Source organism: Trichosurus vulpecula, chromosome 3 (assembly GCF_011100635.1).
Source record: "Trichosurus vulpecula isolate mTriVul1 chromosome 3, mTriVul1.pri, whole genome shotgun sequence".
Taxonomy (NCBI): domain Eukaryota; kingdom Metazoa; phylum Chordata; class Mammalia; order Diprotodontia; family Phalangeridae; genus Trichosurus; species Trichosurus vulpecula.
Window position 1 is genome coordinate 404,731,587 of NC_050575.1, and position 19,523 is coordinate 404,751,109.

The window sequence follows — 19,523 nt, forward strand, 5'->3', positions numbered from 1 at the left end:
CCAGGGTCACACAGCTAGTAAGCGTCTGAGGCCAGATTTGAACTGAGGAAGATGAGTCTTCTTGACTCCAGGCCCAGTGCTCTGTGTACTATGGTGACAGCTAGTCCCTCATCAGCACTAAAATTCCATGATCTCTAGGAATGGAAAGGCAGGGCAGTGTAACAGATACAACGTTTGACTTGGAGTCAGGAAGAGCTGGGTTCAAATTCTGCCTCTGATACTTCCTAGCTCTCTCAGCTTTGGTTTCTCCATGAGGGGTATAGTTAGTGATCCCTAAGGTTCCTTGCAGGTCTAAATCTATGATCCAAGATTCTCTCTAAATTTAATTTGTGGCTGCCACTCAAAACCAGGAACGGAGATGTGACTCATCGATGAAAATAACAGTAAAGGATCTTCATGAGACAAGCCACTGAAAACCAAACACCCAGCATTGCCCCATTTCCCAAGGCAGCTTCTAGAAAAGGGGTTAGTATTTCCTTCCCGAATTCATTGACTTTAGCACATGCTCTATGTTGATACCCAGCATGCTCCAAATCCATGCCGGAGAGAGACCAAGGCCTGGTTTATAAAAGAAACTAGGTTTCCAAAGACAAAGGGAAGAAGACTGAGAGTTTTTACCGGGACAGAGCCAAGGGCCAAACTTAGTTCATTCATCAGGCATCAAATCCTCAAGAGTTAATCAGGTGTTAGATGGTACCAAATCAGTAGGTGGAGGGCTTTGGAGAGATGACCAGAAAGGAGTTCAGCTTTCTCTTCCAAAAATTCTATTAATACACACACACTCGCATGGGCATCAGGACAAGAGAGATGCCTTGTCCCAATCAAAACCATGTGTTCAAAGACAGAGGGCACTGACTAGGCTGAGTCAGTCTGGGGTTAGTCACACTTCTTGGTGAGGTTACCTGCCCTTCTCTGGGGTCCAAATATGAGACAAAGTCAAAAAGCCGAGCAACCTAACAGAGGGGAAAAGAAACAATTGTTGGCACTGTTCCCACAAAATGGGGCTGGAAGGAGCCGCACTGACCTCTCGACAAACATTTGAGTGCTTATGAGCATAGGGCCCTGTGGGAGATAAAAAAGACCCTTCTCTTAAGAAGCTTATAGTCTAGGAGAGGATACAGGCTTCATACAGCAATGAAATGTGAAATAAGAAAACAAGACAGGGGGAGGAACATTGGCTCTGGAGTCAGGACCAGGTTTGAATCCCCGGTCTTCCACTTGCTATCTATGGTGACCTTGGACATACCATTTAAAGTGGGTCTCAGTTTCCTTATTTGTAAAATGAAGAGGTTGTATCTCTAAGGTTCCTTCTGATTCAATGATTCTATAACTAATGAGTGCAATAAAGGTATAAAGGAAGAAAGATTATCATGGTCTAGACTAGCTAGAAAGGTTTCTTGGAGAAGACAGGATATGTGTTCGCTAGGATTTGGATAGAGAAGGGTACTTTGGGAAAGGAGGGGGGTGGTATGAGCAGAAGTGGAAAAAGATAAAGAATCTTCCAGATGACTGGGAAAGAGTTTATTTAGGGAAAAAGCAGGTAACAGCATTGGATGTTTGGGGCCTGATCATGAAAGGCCCTGAAGATCAGGCTAATTTAGCCTATGGGGAGCCATTGAAAACTTTGGAGTGTATGATCAAAATAGGGCTTTGGGCAGATATCCAGCATGGATTGGAATTGCTAGACCTGGGAGGTAGAAAAGACAATTAGCAAGCTGTTGTAGCAATCTAGGTATAAAGAAATAAAGACCTGAATCATGTGGGTAGCAGGGGGCAGAGCAGGTACTCAATATGTTGTCAGTGTTATTATTATGATTGGGCTCTCCCTATCTCTCCCATGCTGGAAAGGCAGAGGCCACTCACCAGCAGAATTCACCACTGATTGTACCAGAACCTTTGATCTGCTTCTTTTCTGGCCTGGGCCAGCTTGCCCTTCCTTAGGCAGCTTGGCAGCCCCCATCCCTCTCAAAGCAGAGAGCTCACTATATTGATGCCAGACATAGTGCAGACACTTGATCAGCTTGAGCCTGCTGCAGCTCAGAACTCCTGAGCTCAAGAGATCCTCCAGCCACAGCCTCCCCAGTAGCTGGAATTACTTGGCTCTGCTAAGTTTAATCCAGGGAAATTTCTATTCAACAAGACTTAACTACATACTTACTATACTCTATGTAGATAGAGAAATTGTTCACATGCCCTGATATAAGAATAAGCTTTTTTTTTCAGCTTTCCTTTTTCTCCACCCTCTTCCCCTCTTGGCACTCCCCCTTCCATTACTCCTCAATTCTGTTCTCAGGAAAGGACTGGACAGCAGTCAATTTACATCTGAATTTGCATTTCATCCCACATATTTCTCTTTCCATGGGTATATATGCCTTTTTAGCTATCTCTAGTGGTCATGTGAACAACTCTTTTCCCCATTAAAGGAATTTTAGGCACCAAACCTAGGGAACATGGTGTGGGTAGGAGACCTCATTTCTTCTCTGAAATCAGAAAACATGTCTTACTTCAGTCTTAAAGTGGGTATTTGAATGAAGGGATAGAGTGAGACAAATTAAAATGAGTAGCTTAAAAGATAGCCATTGTATGGATGAGCAGTGAGGAAGAGAAATGAACTAAAGAGATCTTCAAGGTTGGGAGCCCGGGTCACTGAGAGATCCATGATCAAAGGATTATAGATTTTGAGCTGGAAAGGACTTTGGGAGCTATGTGGTCTAACTTTGTGTTTTACATTTTAGGCTATAGATGTCCAGAGAGTGATATGCTCAAGGTCACACCTCTAGAGTTAGGATTTGAATTCAAGTCCTCTGCCTCCAAATTCAATGGACAATAAGCATTCAATAAGCATTTATAAAGTGCCAACTGTGTGCCAGGCACAGAGCCCTCATTCTGCTGTTTCTCTGTAGCTTTCTGCAGAAAGAAGGAATTTAAGCATAGTGGGTGATAACATTGAAAAGGTTGGGGCCAGATTGTGAAGGACCTTGAATGTCAGGTTAAAGAGTGTGGATGAATGGGGAGTGCCTGGAGGCTTTTAAGAAACAGAAGAAGACGAGAATATTTGGTTTTGAGTGATTTTTAGACACCGTCAGAGTTCAGGCCCATCATTCCTGACAGGGTCACAGCAACTCAGCTTTAAAAGGAGCCTCAGGAGCCATCAAGTCTGGCCCACATCTGAGCAAGAATCCTCTCTGTAATATTCCCAACAGGAGGATGTTTAACCTCTGCCTTAAGACTTTCAGTGAGAGGAAACTCACTACCTCGCCCCCCCCACCCCCCACCCCGGCAGCCCATCTGATTGTTGGGAATTTTCTCGTACGACCAACTCTAAATCTGCCTCTTGGTACTGTCTACCTGTGGCTCTCCAAGGTCTGCCTTCTGGGGTATTCAGACTCTGTCACACTGGCTTCAGATTGGCACAGTGGGTGAAATTCAACAGGCCCAAGGATTCCAAGGAGCTCCTAGGGAGGCAATGTCATAGTGTGGGGCCTAGAAGTTCTGGCTGGTCAGGGAATTCAATCCAACTTCACAGAGAACAGAATGGCTTATGCAGGAGACTTTAGGAGAGTAAAAGCTCCCATCATTCGTGCTTTAACACCATGCCTGGGACATAGTCAATGCTGAAAAAATGTTTATTGTTTGATCCAGATGGGGAAGTCAATGGAAAGGGCAGGGAGGAAAGAGATTGTGGTCAGAAAGAAGCATCAAGTTTGAGATTTTGAAGGGAGAGCAATGTCCTGGGATGAGCCCTGGGGCATGGCTGTGTTGGTACAGCTTTTCTTGATCTCTAGATTTGTTAGTTCTCTCTTCCCACTTCCAAACCCCCCAACCCCAACTGCTTTACATATATTTTGTCTTTACTTATTTGAGATCTTATTATTGTTCCCCACTTTCACTCTGAAGCTCATAGATGGGACCACAATAAGTCCCTGACGAGCTCCAATTAATGGCTATATTTTGGGCCCTCCTGGCTCAGAGTGAATGTCCATAGTAACTGTTTCTCTTTTCACTAGCAACCCTGAGGGTCTTCCTCTCCCAGTTTTTTTTTTCTTTTTTCTAATTAAAGAGGCCATCCCTTGACTCACTCCTTAAAGAGGACTATTGGCTGAATGGGCATTGCCTCACTCTAAGTGAGTACATGAAAAGTCCTTAGCCTAAAAGAGCCAGAGTCTCTCATTTCATCCTGGGCCATCTCCAGTTATCTTGGTGAATATCAAGCCACTGGACCTAGATGGCTCTGGAGGAGAAAGTGAGGCTGGCGACCTTGCACAGCGCTCCCTCACTTAAATCAAAGTCAACTGCAAGTCATGTCATCATTTCTCTCATGTCATGGTCCTCTTCGAGAATGAAGGACAAACACAATAGGTCCCTACACCCACCCACCAGAAAACACAAGTCCCCCAGTCAGGGAGCATATCATTTTTAGCTTTGTATATTTAGCACCTTACCAAATGCCTAGCAATCTATTGATTAATCAATAAACATTTATTAAGTGCCTACTATGTGCCAGGTACTGTGGTAAGCATTGGAGATACAAAAAGAGGGAGAGTCCTTGCCCTTAGGGAGCTTACAATCTAATGGGGAAGATAACAAGCAAACACACACACATACACACTATGTGTATATATATATATATATACACACACACACGTATGTATATGTATATATTATATATATGCATTTATATACATACGTACATATATACACATATACATTGCAAACTCTATACAAGATAAATAGGAAAGAATTAAACAAAGAAAAACTCTGGATTTAAGAGGAATTAGGGAAGGCTTCCCACAGAAGATGGGATTTTAGTTGACACTTAAATGAAGCTGGAACGAGAGAAGGAAGGGTACGGAGCAGAGGGGAAAACAGGATCTCACTGAGGATCGCAATGAGTCCCAGAAAGCACCAGCCCAGCTCAGCACTGAAGGGAACAGCAGATTCTACCATTTCAGATTTCCAAAAGGAAACTCGGTCAGCTCGGGTCATTTCTGGTTGTGCAACAAATGTTGCTGAACTGGCATTAGGAAGTGTCTGGGCCAGTTACAAGTAACAGAAAAAGGATAAAGATGATCATAACAATTCCCATTTGTAGAGCTCTGTGAGATTTACAAAGTAGCTGCCTGCGAAACCCCAGGAAGTCTGTAGTTCAAATACTATTGTTTCTGTTTTACCGGAAGAGAAAACTGAGCATCAGAAGTTTTGTGACTTGCCCAAGGTCATCCAGCTAGGAGGCATAGGAACCAAGATTCCAACCCAGGTCTCTAGATGCCAAGTCCAGCATATGGTCCAGCTCAGAAAGCAACAGTTTGGTCTCAAGGAAAAAGGCGACTCAGTGTTGAAATGTGGGGGTGATGGACCCAATATCAGGCAACGTTGTTCTGAGTGTAAAGCTCTGAGTGTTTAGGAGCTTAATGACTTTCTCCCTCCTGAATGGCAGAGGGTGGGGCCCTGACTCCAAAGCCCACATATCTAACCTGCATGGAGTGGGTTTGATTTTTATCACTGGTCCTCTCTGACCAATGGACTGCTCTTCCAATGGCCTCGATAACCCTCAACTTTCATATTTAATCAGATATTCCGGACCAGGGGTGGGGAACCTGTGGCCTCAAGGTCACATGTGGCCTTGAGGCTGAAGGTTCCTCACCCCTGTTCCATACCCTAGAGAACTGCTACCCTGGGCTAGCCTAGCAACTTATCCTGTAGAGGGCCTGCTGTCCTCTCGGATCTCAGAATAAGAATGTCCCCAGCTCCCTTCAGTATCTCCCTCAACCTCTATTATGCCCATGTGTATTCTTGGTCTGTACAACCTCTTGAGACCACAACTTCCATCTGGTTCTAGCAGCAGAGAGATTTCCTGATCACTCAAGGGAGTGGAAGAAGCCACTGGAGGAATCTAGTGAAAGGATTGGCTCTGCAATTACCAAGAGTAGGTTCTTGTTTACAACTTAACTCAAAGATCATTGTTTAGCCAACTCCTTTCTTCTTCCCCTAGGCAGCTAGGTAGTGCTCCTAGGGGATGAGGGGATGGACTTGAGTAACACTGTAGTGTTTTAAGGGAAGGCATCAGGGCATAGTGGGCAGAGTGCTGGCCTTGGAGTTGGAAAGCCTGATGATGACACTTCCAATGTAAGACCCTGGGTGAGTTCCTGGAAGTCCTCTGGGACTCTGACTTCACCCAGGTTCATGTTTACCAGCCATGTGACTTTGGGCAAGATAAATTCTCAGAGTCTGTTTTTAACCTGTAAATGGGGAATAATCGCAGCATCTACTACACAGGGTTGTAAGAAATAAATGAAAAAACATAGGGCTTTGCAAACCTTAAAATGCTATATATAGCATTAAAGTAAAGTGGAGGAAGGTCCATCCCACCTTCCCAGAGCCATGATGTAGAAGTAGGTCAGTCATTCCCAGAGGGCTTTTTCTGCCAAATGGCCACATAGGGGCTCTGTGAATGTCGACCACGGACAGAGACAACAAGATTCAGAGAACAAACTAAAATAGAAATGCAGGGCATCAGGGACTGCCATGCTTTTCTCTTTGTATCCCTAATACTTAGCACAGTACATTTTATTGTCATCGTTCAGTTGTTTCAGTCATGCTAGACTCTTCGGGACCCCACTGAGGTTTTCTTTTCTTTCTTTCTTTTTTTTTTTTTGGATGAGGCAATTGAGGTTAAGTGACTTGCCCAGGGTTGCACTGCTAGCAAGGGTCAAGTGTCTGAGGTAGGATTTGAACTCAGGAGTCTTCCAGACTCTAGGCTGCCACCTAGCAGCATAGTATATAGTAAGTGCTTAGTACTTTTTTTTTTCATTTATTCACCTATTTCTATGCAGTATGCAAGAACTATGTTAGTGATAACTTTTTAGGCTTCAAGACTTAACTCAAATGTCACTTTCTTCAGGAAGCCTTCCCAGGTTCCCCAGATGCTTAGTGCTTTCCCCTCTGAGATTACCTTCCTTCAACTCTTAAATATACCTATTTCTATATACATTTTCCCCAATAGAAAGTAAGATCTTTGAGGCCAGAGACTATCTTTCTTTTTTCACTTGTATTTGTATCCTCAACCCTTAGCATACTGCCTGGTAACAGTACTTAATTAAATCCTGCCTTTCCTTTCCTTCATCCCTCCCTTCCTTCCTTCCAAAGCATGCCATTTACTGTAACTAAACTGAACTGAAAATGAATTTACTCTGAGGAATTTGCCCAAGGATAGATCTATAGCTGTAAGGGCCTTCAGAAGCCATCTGGTCCAGCCCCCTTTTTTAACAGATGAGGAGGAAACCCTTGGGGAGATATTAAGTAATGCACCAAATATCACATAAGGATTAAGTAAGAGAGCTGGGATTTGAACCCAGGTTCTCTGATTCCAAATGCAGCATTTTTTTTCTACTGTTCTATGTTGCCTCAGGGTGCAAACAGCTCCTCCCATTCCATCCTTGTTTTCAGGTTATCAGTCAACCGCCTGAAAGAATAACTAGTTGGCTTTACCACTTAGATTTTCCAAATAAGCTTATTTGGACTGTTTCCTCACATCTCATCCACCTTCATTCTTCTTTGAGGTCAGCTAGTTGTGGTCTATCCTCCACTTAATTGATCTTCCAGAGCCACCAGAGGGCGCTCTCTGCCATGGGGCCAGATGTGGTCTCCATAAGTTGAATGAAAAACAAGAGGAGAGACAACAAGAATTCAGAGAAATCCCAACTGAGCTAGAAACTCAGTTGTGAGTTCTTGGTCCTGATTCTACTCTCATGGTGGGTTTGGTGTATTCCTTTAGCCTTCTGCAAAATGGGTCTGAGAAAAGGGATTTTCCATATTGAATGACTGTAAGAAGATTGACACAGGAAGCATGTTGCGAGCAGTCAAACTATGAATTGATAAAGGGATGGGATGAAACCACCTTCTAGCTCTTTAAAATCTTGCTTAAATCTGTTTAAATAAGCTACGGAAAGTTACATTGGGGCATAAACTATAATTTTTGTAACTTCAAGCCATTTTGGAAGGTAGCTTACAACCAAAAGCAGTTTGTACTTAAACCCTGTGGTTAGAGCATGGGTTGCTAGAGTAACATTAGAAAGGAATGTTCATTTCACTTCCACATGTTCAGTTCATTTCACATTGGAATAGAATGTTCATTTCACTTCCACATGTTCAGTTCATTTCACATTGGAATAGAATGTTCATTTCACTTCCACATGTTCATTTCACATTGGAATAGAATGTTCATTTCACTTCCACATGGTACCCCAAGAGCTGGGCATAAGGGAAACAGAAACTTGGCACACATTATTAATAAGGGCTGAGCAATTCTGTGATGGGAGAAAATACAATCATGGGGGTTCATGCTAATGGTGCCCATATGGTCGTGTAACTAAAAGAAATTTTTTTAAAGCAACCATGTGGATAGGGTGGGAAACTAGAGTGAGAGCATTATTTTCCCTCTTCCTTCTTTGAAGTTCCCTCCCTATGCTGGAGGTAGGGGTTGGGGGAAGGGACAGGGGGTGAACCAAGGTTAATGACAGTAGCTAACATTTATATAGCAGTTACTAGGTACTAAGCATTGTGCTAAGCCCCTTACAAATATTATCTCATTGGATCTTTACAACAACCTGGGGAGGTAGATGCTATTATTATCATCCTCATTTTACAGATGAGGAAACTGAGTCAGACAGAGGTTAAATAATAGCTAACATTTATGCAGTAGTTACTATGTGCCAAGCACTGTACTAAGTGTTTTATGATTATTATCTCCTTTGATCATCACAACAATCCTGAGAGGTAAGGACTGTTATCCTCATTTTGCAGATGAGGAAACTGAGGCAAACAGAGGTTAAGTGCTTGCCCAAGGTCACACTGCTAGTAATTAGCTGAGGCCAGTTTTAAACTCATCTTTTCCTGATTCCAGGGCTGGTCTCCATCCACTATACCACCTAGCTGACTCTAGAAAAGATAGAAAAGGAACATCTGTCCTCTGGTTGGTTGTGAGCAGGTAGTTAGGTCCCTTTTAAGAAAGAGAGACAGGATCTTGAGCACAAATTGGTCTGAAACTTTAAAGCATTAGACACATGAATATATGCTGAGGAATTTTTTTGATTCAAAATATAAAGATTTACTGTGAATAATTACAATAATATAAACCAAAAGAATATTTAAATGAAATAGAAGGCTGCACAATTTGTCACTGTAATGACCGGTCATGGCCTTGGCGAAGAGATGACAAAAGTGATCTTCCCTCCTGTGGTTCTGGAGTGGGGTACCATTCTGGCACCATGATTGTGGTTGGTTTTACTTTTTTTCCTCTGTTACAAAGGAAGACTTGGGGGCAAGGTAGAGAGAAGAGAGTGGGGGGGTGGGGGTGGAGAGAAGGCCTATATCTGGCAATGTCTGCTAAAATGAAAGCCATCAATTAACTTTCAAGTGAAATTTTCTATAAGGTTAAAAAAAAAGACAGTGTCCTTGAGCCTGGGATTGAAATAAGAATGACTGTTAATAGTTAAAGGAAAAGTGAAAAAGAAACCTAATGCTATGTAGATAAAAAATTTAAGAACTTGTTCTTTAGAACCATTGGTTTCATTCTTTAATGTTTTTGTTCTGCTATATGGAAAATCACATTTTCTATTTTTAAAGGCACAATTAAGTGGAAAAATATGTTGCTCCCTGTCTGTTAGGCACAGCTACTGGAAGCCTAGTTGTTTGGAACAAAGGGACATAACTAAGACACTACTAGTTGACCTGGTAGTCAATATACACAAAAAGAAATAAATGGACTAGTATAAACAAACAAAGAAATAAATAGAAAGAAAAAGAAAGGAAGAAAAGAAAGGAAGGAAGGCAAGGAAAAAAGAAGGAAAGAATGAAAGGAAAAAAGGAAGAAAGAAAGAAGGAAAGAAAGGAAGACAAAAAGAAAGAAAGAAGAAAAGGAAAAAGGAAAGAAGGAAGGAAAAAAGGAAAGAAAAGAAGAAGGAAGTGCTTTGTAGACCTATTTAAATAAAGTAATAAAAGTAAATGCCACAAGACAGAGATGTTGTACAGGAAGTATTGACTTTAGTATGAAGTGTATCAGATGAGTTTTTGCACACAACTCATGGAATGGATCTCAGTTAATAGCTGTACTTTGCACGAAACCACAAAGGGGCCATAGGATAAAGTAGTGTTTATGTCTTTAATTTCTTTCCCTTGTCTTATTGTTATTACTAGCCTTTCTAAAATGATGTCAAATAAATTTATTGGGAAAATTTCTAGTGTGAGAGAGAGTCACTGTCAAAGACAGAAAGAGTTGACAAAGTAGGAGATGCGATATGTCAAGGAAGAAGAAAAATAGTTTAACACATAATTTGAAGAAGACAAAGTTTTATTATTTTTTTTTGGTTTAGTAAACATCATTTATTGACCATGTGTTGGGTGCAAAGCACTAGAACAAGAGGAAGGGCAGACATTCTCTTGGATCTCAAGATTACAGTCTTACAGAAGAACTAGATAAATTCAATTCATTAAACATTTAGCAGTGAAGAGTATGGGCAAGGAGATGTGATCGGAGCTGTAAGAAGTGTAAACAGACCCAAGTGTCTCATTGGTGATCACTGAAACCTGCTTCTTTTCATATGTGAAATTATGGAGCACTGGATGAAAAGGAGTCAGCTTGCTTATCTTCCCCTGATGGAGATAACAGAGCTGATGCTAGGGAGGAGAAACCAACACAGACCTGGGAAGGCTGGGCTTAGGTAAAGGGAAGCTAAAGTCTTAGAAAGGTACCCATCTTTAAAACCCATCACAATGAAGGAACAACTTCCTTCCATGTGACAAGAAGCTCTGCGCTATTTGACATTTTTCTCGATGACTTGGAGGAAGGCTCAGACGACACCTTATCAGATATGCAGATGACACTAAGTTAGGAAGGATAGCTAATGTACTAGACGGCAGAGCCAGGATTCAAAAAGCTTGGCAAGCTAGGACATTGGGCCAAACCTAAAAAGATTGTTTTTCTCCCTTTTCAATTTTAAGTCTTACGCATAGGTTCAAAAAAATCAATTCCATAGGTTCAGGTTGGTGAAAGCATGATTTCACAGCAGCTTAGCTGAAAGAGATCTGTGGGTTCTGGCAGATTACAAGCCCCAAATGAGTCACCAGTGTGATGTGGCAGCCTGAAAAAAGGCTAATGTAGTCTTAGGCTATATTGAAGCATAGCTCCTAGGATTAAGAAGGACATAATCCTATGGTATTTTGTTCTGGTCAGACCTCATCAAGATTGTGTTTAGTTCTGGAAAATCTGGTTTTGAATGACAGTGATAAACAAGAAAACATCCAGAGAAGGGCAACCAGAATAGGGAAGGGCCTCAAGGGCCTCTGTGCTGCCATATGAGATTTGATTGAAGGAAACAAGGATTTTTACCTCGGAGGAGATAAGACTCAGTGGGGACCATCACGTATCTTTGTTCATGTATCTGAGTGATGTATCTGAATGATTGCCATGTGAAAGATGGATACCTTTGTCTTCCTTGGTTGCAGAGAGCTGAATTAAGAGCCATAAAGGGAAGTGGCAAAGAGGCCAGTTTAGATTTATGTCAAGAAAAGCATCCTAACAATGAGTACTAGTAAATCACACTTTTGGGTAAAAATGGAAAGAGCTTCCTTGGGAGTGAGTGGGTTTCCCCTCACTGGAGATGCCAAGAGATGGTCACATGACCTCACGTTGGAGATGGTGGACTGAGGTTTCTCATTCCAGAAATGGGTTGGACTAGATGGTCACCAGGATCTCTTCCAATTCTGAGATCCCATGATTCTTGACCCTCTAAAACAAGATGGGGCCACCTAGTCATTGATTGAAACCAGAGCTCAGAAAAAAGTGGGCTAAAACTTTTCTCATGTTCAATGCTTTACATTTCACAGGCAGACCTATGAGAATAGCTTAATAATGGAAATAAAGGAAGACTCTGTCTCTCTGAGAGCAAAGGCCAACTCAACTGGATCCAGAGGGGAGCAGAAGGGAGGCAGATTCAACAGCAAAAGATGGTCATAAAAATGGCAGTCATTGGGTTCCCTCCCTACTCCCCTGTAGCCTTTGAATTATCTTCCTCAGGATGCACCCAAAGGCTTGAAATGAAGGGCATAGGACGAGATGGGAGGCATAGACACAGAGAGCTCAAGTCCCGTAGGAGGGAATCCTCTACTCTCACTGTCAAAGAAATGGGCCCAAACCCCAGTCAAGAACATCATCAAACATAATCTAAGAATAATTACAGCCAGATGAAGGACAGAAATTTCTCTTTGAAGTCTTTTCCTCTCTTCACTTTCCCTCTAAACTCAGTTCAATGCAACAGGTATTTAAAAAGCTCCTACTGTGTGTCAAGCTCCACTCTCTTTTTCAGAGTGGGAAATAGTGATTTTTGTCAGGATGTATCTATTGCTGAGTCGTGGAGGGGTGACATGGGGGAAAGGAAGGAAGGAGGAGTGTCAAGTTTTGAAAAGAGGTCAGGGTGTTTTGTCTGGACAATCTCCCTAGCAGCTGCATGGGTTGTTCTGGTACTATTAAAAAAATATTGATTGAAGATCTCTGTTATATGGGATGATTCTCTGGGAGGGGGAGGAAAAGGATGCGGAGGAATTTTTAGGTGCTATGAAAACAAAAGATATCGATAAAAATTAATTTTAAAAAAAATATTGGTTGAAAAGCAGTGGGAGAGAGTAGATTTTCTTTTAGTGCACCAGGGCGGGGTGGGGTGGGGGGAAGGGCGGGGCAAGGAGGGCAGTCAATATCCCAAAGGTTCAGGCATATCCAACTACAAATCCCTAACTCCTAGTCCCTGGCAGGAGTAGGGGCAGCTGGAAGAAAGATGGAACCTCTAGCAGAGAGGTGGGAGCATTCCAGAGCCAGAGCACTGTGAGGCACGGAGCTGGCAAGTGGGAGGTCTCCTAAAGGGAGAAAGCATATCCCTGATATCAGTGCCATAAGACAAAGCTCCAGTTGCCTCACCCCAGTTTCTGCTCTCTCCCACATTTACATTCCTAGGGCATTAAGCTGGGAGGGAAGGTTCTTTCATTAGAAGAAAGGCAGATAGCCAATTCTACATTGGTTCAATCAGTCACAGGGCTAAAGCAACTGGCATTGTGCCCTGAGAGACAGCAGGGAGGCTTCAGATGCTACATATGTGACTCTAGCCCATTGGGTGGCTCACAGTTTGGGGTGGGGGGTCTGATTATTCTTCTCCATCTAATCCTCAGCTGACACGTACACTCATTGCCATGGTTACCTCTAGTCTACGCTGTGACCTGACTCAGTCCGTGTGTGTGTGTGTGTGTGTGTGTGTATGTACTTTTTCCTCCAGTCCCATATTTCGCTGCTTTACAAAAAAAGGAGGGGATTGTTTTTAGAAGAGAAGATGTGTTTTTCTCTCTTCAAATGCCTATTTGAGGAGAAAATAACCGAGCTACACAGTGCAGAAAAGAAGCCTCCACAACTACATTTGTTTGACTTGACAGGAGCTAATGCCAAGCTATGTCAAGACTCGGTGTATCTGACCCTTGGGAAGCTTCCGCCATGTTTTGTTTGCATGACGGAGTTTTTTCTTAGAGTGTGAAATTCCTTTTGGACTGTGGCTCAGATTGGAGAGAAGCTTAGGCCCAGGAATAGGTGAGGGCTGGAGGGTTCCCCCAGCTAAAGGGCTGTCCCCTGGGGGATGAGAGAGCTGTCCCCAGGAGTCTCTCTGAGGGGCTGGTGGTGGCAGCTCGTTAGGTGCTGTTGTTGGCCAAGGTTCTACCAAGACCGTCCGGGGGCTCAAGTTTGAAGCAGACCTGGAAAAGGATGAACCCTGCAAAAGTTACTTTCAGAATAAGCATAAGCAAAACCAGATCAGAAAGAAGTAGCCCAGGGAACTGGGCAATCTTTGAATAAATATGTAACTAAATTCTGGCAGGGTCCAGATGTGTGATTTCCCTGGTGAGGAAAACCCCTCCACAGACACAGGTTAGTGACTCATCTGTAAGATAATGATTAGAGAACTAGGTGCTGGAGACATTAGAGATTCTGTGACTTACACAGGGTTACACAGCTCCTTTAAGTCAGAGGCAGTGCTTGAGACCAGGTCTTCTGGACCCCAAAGACAGTTCTCTATCCACTACACCACACTACCTGCCACTCTTACAAAAATGAAGATGAAAAGATGAAAATGAAAAAAAATTCATGTAAAATCTAGAAGAGCAATTTTTTATTAGTCATATGAGGTGGGCAGAGAAAGAGGAATGGGAAGGTTGAGGCGTGGCATTAGTTTTCTGGATCTTTATATGGGAAGGTTGGGCTCATAGACTTGGAATTTAAAAACTCAAAGTTCTAATCTCCATTTGTTTCATCTTGGGTTGTTACTGTTGCTGTTCAGTCATTTTAAAGTCACATCCAACTCTCTGTGACCCCACTTGGGGTTTTCTTGGCAGAGATACTGGAATGATTTGCCATTTCCTTCTCCAGCTCATTTTACAGATGAGGAAACTGAGACAAACAGAGTTAAGTGACTTGCCCAGGGTCATGTGTCTAGGAAGGGTCTAAGGCTGGATTTGAACTCAGTACAATTTATGACTGCAGGCCAGGTGCTCTATCCATTGCACCACGTGGCTGCCCTTCACCTCTGGTAGAGCGTGACAAATCTGGGGCCCAGGGTGGTTGCCAAACAGAAGGCTCTCTGTTGCACCACCATCATCTACAAGGGGCTTCTTCTGTAAAGACTCCAGAATTCAGACCATTTTCCTATTCATTCTCCCTGAGTTCCTCTTCCCTAACCCAACCCATGTGATCAGTTATTTTGAAGTGCATGATTATTAGATGACAGCTGAGGAACTGAGTACTGTGGAAAGAACACAGACTGTGAAATGAGAAGATCTGGGTTCGAATCTACCCATCTCCCTTTTGGGATAGTTTGTTGGATTTCAAGTGCCAGCCCCAGGGGAGCTCTCTCAGTCTCTCAGCTCCCTTAACTGAGTTCCTGAAGAAGTCAGGTCTCTGTGTCTAAACCCCAGTACTGATGCTACAGCTGCTCTCCATCCAGCCCCCCATCCAATACTGTAACCTCGATTCTGATCATAGAATCATTAATCAAGCTTGGAGGCAGGGACCTCTGAGACCATTTAGTTCAACCTCTGGTTTTTGCAGAAGAGGTGAACTGGCTTGTCCAACATGACATAGGCCATAAGCATCAGAGAAAGGATTTGAACCCAGGTCCCCTGACTTCAGAGCTAGAGGTTATTCCACCATATCACATCACACAGCCTCCCCTTCCCTCAGAAATCCCCTGAACATGCCTCTGCCTTCCTGCTCACTGACTATCCAGACCTCACTCAGGCCTCCTGAGCCCAGCTGACTCTCGAAATTTCTTTAGCCTCCTGTCAACTACAGGTCCAGACTCCAAGGTAGGAATCCAATCTTCTCCAAGCAGTTTCAGAGTCCTGCCTTCTTAATACCACGGCTTCCCTTCCTTGAACATTCCCCTTTGTACCTTCCAAGCTGACAACTCAACTCAATTCAACTGAATTCAACTCAACCTAATTCAGTTCAACTCAACTCATTTCAACTTAATTCACTTCAACTCAACTGAGCTCAATTCAGTTCATCTCAACACAAATGAATTCAACTCAATTCGACTTAATTCAAATCAACTCAATTCAGTTCAGTAAGAATGCCCACAAAGCCCGTTATGTGCTGGATACTCCATTCTAGTCAGTGAGGGTACAAAGATGAAATTAAGTCAAACTGCCCCTGCTACCTGGACACTTACATTCTACTAGGTACTTATCTCTGGCTGAAACCGCTCCCCCCCCCACCAAAAAAAATCAGCATCTAAAATCTTAATGACTGGCATTAGCCAGGCTGGAAAAATCCCCAAACCTTCATACAAACATTAGGAATGGGGAAAAGAGAGTGGAGTAGGAATGATACCCTGTGGAAAGACTTCTGCATTTGAAGTCAGAGGACCTGGGTTTGCATCCCAGCTCTGCCACTCATTACCCATGTGACCTCGAGCAAGTTATTAAATCTCTCTGGGTTTCAGTTTTCTGATTTAGAAGATGAGATGACTGGACTAGACAACCTTTAATGTTCATTCCATCTCTAAATCTATGACTCTGTGACTAAAAAGTATTTTAATTTGCTGTATAAATGGTGAAAAAACCCCAACATAATGACAAAGACAGTGAGGGTAGCAAAAGAGCCAGGGAGGCACCATGGAATAGTGGATAGAGGGTGGACTTGGAGCCAAGGAGATCTGAGTTCAGATCCTGCCTCCGACCCTTACTAGCTGTGTGACCCAGGGCGACATCTCTGCTTCAGCTTTCACATCCATAAAATGGGGATGGAGTAGATTCAATGACCTTTGAGGTCGAGGATCTGATGATGGTGATAATGACAATACTACAACTATGAATTTTAATAAATGATATGCAATTATAATGAGTAAGGCTGGACCTGGAGGAGGGCTGAGAAAAGATGCAGAAGTGAAGGGCTATGAGGATGAGGCAATGAGTATATAATGATGCATGTATCATGCCTGGATGTCAGAAATGGTGAATGTGCTGGTTAGTTTCCTGTATAGGAGAGGGGGAAGGGATGTATTCAGAAATTAATACAATATAAAAACAAATGGCATCAATAAACATGATGTAAAAAATGTCGAGCTTCACCGGGTGCCTTATGTGTCCAACTTCTCTTCTGAGCCTCACAACTCAGTGAGGTAGATGCTACTATCTCCATCTTATAGAAGAGAAAACTGAAGCTTGGTGTCTATGGTCACGCAGCTAAGAAGTAGTCAAAGGTGGGATTAGAAGCCAGGTTTTCCAGACTCCAAGTCCCAAACTCTTTCCATTATGGAATACAATGAATATTATTGAATACTCAGTATTATGCTACAAGGTCCAAATGGACCTGACTTTAGAGAAGAGATAAGGAGAAACTGCTTAAAACGCCCTCTTCCCCCCTCCCACCAAAAACAGTCTCCCCCTTCTCCCCTCCAGCTACACAATCCTACTCCAAGCTTCCAGGCTCCGGACTGAGAGAGGGAGAGAGAGACAGAGAGACAGAGAGAGACAGAGAGAGACAGAGAGAGAGAGAGAGAGAGAGAGAGAGAGAGAGAGAGAGAGAGACCTGCCTGCAAAGACAGCCCAGCTCCCCTTCCCTCTCTTCCCCCACTCTTCCAGACCCATAGCTTCAAGGTTTCTTTCCCCCAGGTCCACTTCTCAAGGAGTTGGGGATGTGCCGGCTCCCTGTGGCTGTGGCCAAAGAATACTGAGCCAGTGCGTGGATGTTAGAGGCTCAGGAAGCAGGGAAGGGCGGGGCGGGGCAAGGCAGGGCAGGCTGGGCTGCTCTGCCGGGCTCAGCTCGGTGGTTACCTTGGAAGCAGCCATCACCGCTGCGGTGGCCGCGACGTTCAGCCCCCGCTTCCCAAAGTGGACAAGGGCATCGTAGCTCCGGTCTTTGGCTTGGACCAGGCAGTCATCAATGTCCTGTCAAACAAAAGGCACACTGAGCTGGCTCTTAAATCTTTCTCCTCCCCCTCCCCACAAGGCTGTGCCTGCAGCTTGGACTAGAGTCCTGGCGGGGGGCAGGGGGGATAATGCTGGATCTGATGACCCCTCTCTGAGGCTCACTAGTGGTCGCCTGGCTTCGCTGGACCTATTTCTTGCTCTGCAAAATAAATATGAAGCTTGATGTGTAATCAATCAGTCATCTTTTTTATTGTACTGTGTTATGGAAATGTTTTGTTATGTGAATTGGAAACAAAATAAAATAAAGGGATTGAACTAGATCATGCTACATCCTATAATTTATGCTCCTTTGTTCAATTCAATTGGGTAAGCACTTATTAAGCACCTGCTGTGTACCAGGCACTGTGTTAGGTGCTGTTAACGGAAACAGCTCGAAGTCTACCAGGGGCACAGAAAACTAGATACAAACTAGATACAAAATAATAAATTGTATTCATGTCTGAAAATAGAATGTCTTGGTGAAAAGTTATCACTAACCTACATTCAGTAGAATGGTAGCTCCTGGAGGACAGGTTCTGGTTTTTTTTTTTTTGGCATGTACTGTAGGCTTACATACATACATACATGTGTGTGTAAACATATATGGCTATATGTTGAACTGAATTGAATTTGAAATGTGAAGGAAAGAAAATGGCAAAATAGGGACAGAAGCAGGAGTGTGCTGGTAAATGTTTAACAACTGGCTCTCTGGGTGGAGGGTTGGGGGATGTATGCATGACATGCTTCTAAGTTAAATCTGCATTATTAACATTTTCTCCATAACTTTCTTAAGTCTAGATAATCAACAAAAAATAAATAAATTAAGCCCCAATTTGTAGAGTCTGTCAATTTCTAAGGCATAATTGCTCACATGGACATCTAACAATCAGCTGGCCCGGTCCCCTCTGGCTAGGAGCCAAACACGCAGACACATCTCCATGCAACACTGACAAGTTCTGAGGCGGTTGTCTCCAATTTCCCAGAAAGGCACTCTAGAGCAACAGTTGGGAAGTGGGGTGGCATCTGCAGAGAACCAATCATGGGCTGGAGGTCAGGAGGCTTGGCTTCTACCGAGTCCCCTCGACGTTCCTTCCTGGGGAATGTGACTGTGCACAATACACTTCATCTGACTTCTAATGTCCTTTCAATTCAATAAAATCCAACAAGCGCTTATTAAGTGCCTACTGTTTGCCAGGTACTATGCTAGGCTCTGGGAATACAAAGACAAAAAGAAAGAGTCCATGCCTTCAAAGAGCTTGTCCTCTATTGTGGGAGCCCTAGTATGCTATGGTCCTATGGTTACCTCAGTTCTCACAGTATCTTTCCATTTGTGTTGGGGAGGAGCCAGAAGACAGAGAGAATGTATGTATTTGTATACGTATGTAACAGATAAAAAGACAGACAGACATGGATGACAGATGATAAGAGACAGATAGATAGATAGATAGATAGATAGATAGATAGATAGATGATAAATGTCAGCTAAATGACTCAGTGGGCAGAACACTGGGCCTGGAATCAGGAAGACCTGAATTCAAATATGGCCTCAGACACTTAGTAGCTGTGTGACCCTTGGTAAGTCACTTCACTATTGTCTGCCTTGGTTTCCCCAACTGTTAAGTAGAGAATAATAATAACACCTACCTTGCAGGGTTGTCATGTGGATCAAATGAGGTCATATCTATAAAGTGCTTAGCACAGTGCCTGGCACACAGTAGGCGCTTTGTAAATGCTTATTCCCTTCACCTCACCTAGAAAACGGGTACAGTAACTGTGCCTAGCTCCCAGGATTGTAGCGAGGATCCAGTGAGATGGCATTTGCAGTGCACTTTGCAAACCTTAAAGCTTTCTATAAATACTAGCTAACTAGTGAACCTGGGTGTGACCAAGAATGGTCCAAGCCCTATTTGCTGCCCTTCATCGGACCACTTAATTCCAGATGAGAACTGGGCAGCCTAGCCCTGACTCCCTGTCTGGGACTCCAGGCGCAGGGGACATTGTCCAGAGGATGCTGGATTCACTTCAGC

At 43.3% G+C, this 19,523-nt stretch overlaps 1 protein-coding gene across 4 annotated transcripts in view; it reads right to left on the reverse strand.

The window, feature by feature from the left end:
* REEP1 (receptor accessory protein 1) overlaps positions 1-19,523 on the reverse strand; it is a 141,097-nt gene that overhangs the window by 36,970 nt on the left and 84,604 nt on the right. For 2 of the 4 annotated variants that reach the window (XM_036751863.1, XM_036751862.1), the window contains exons 5-6: positions 17,362-17,475; positions 903-953 (exon numbers count right to left, since the gene is read on the reverse strand). In XM_036751863.1, the coding sequence (XP_036607758.1) occupies positions 903-953; positions 17,362-17,475 (165 nt within the window). The remainder of the gene's footprint in view (positions 1-902; positions 954-17,361; positions 17,476-19,523) is intronic. The other 2 variants (XM_036751864.1, XM_036751865.1) reach the window with 1 other exon arrangement.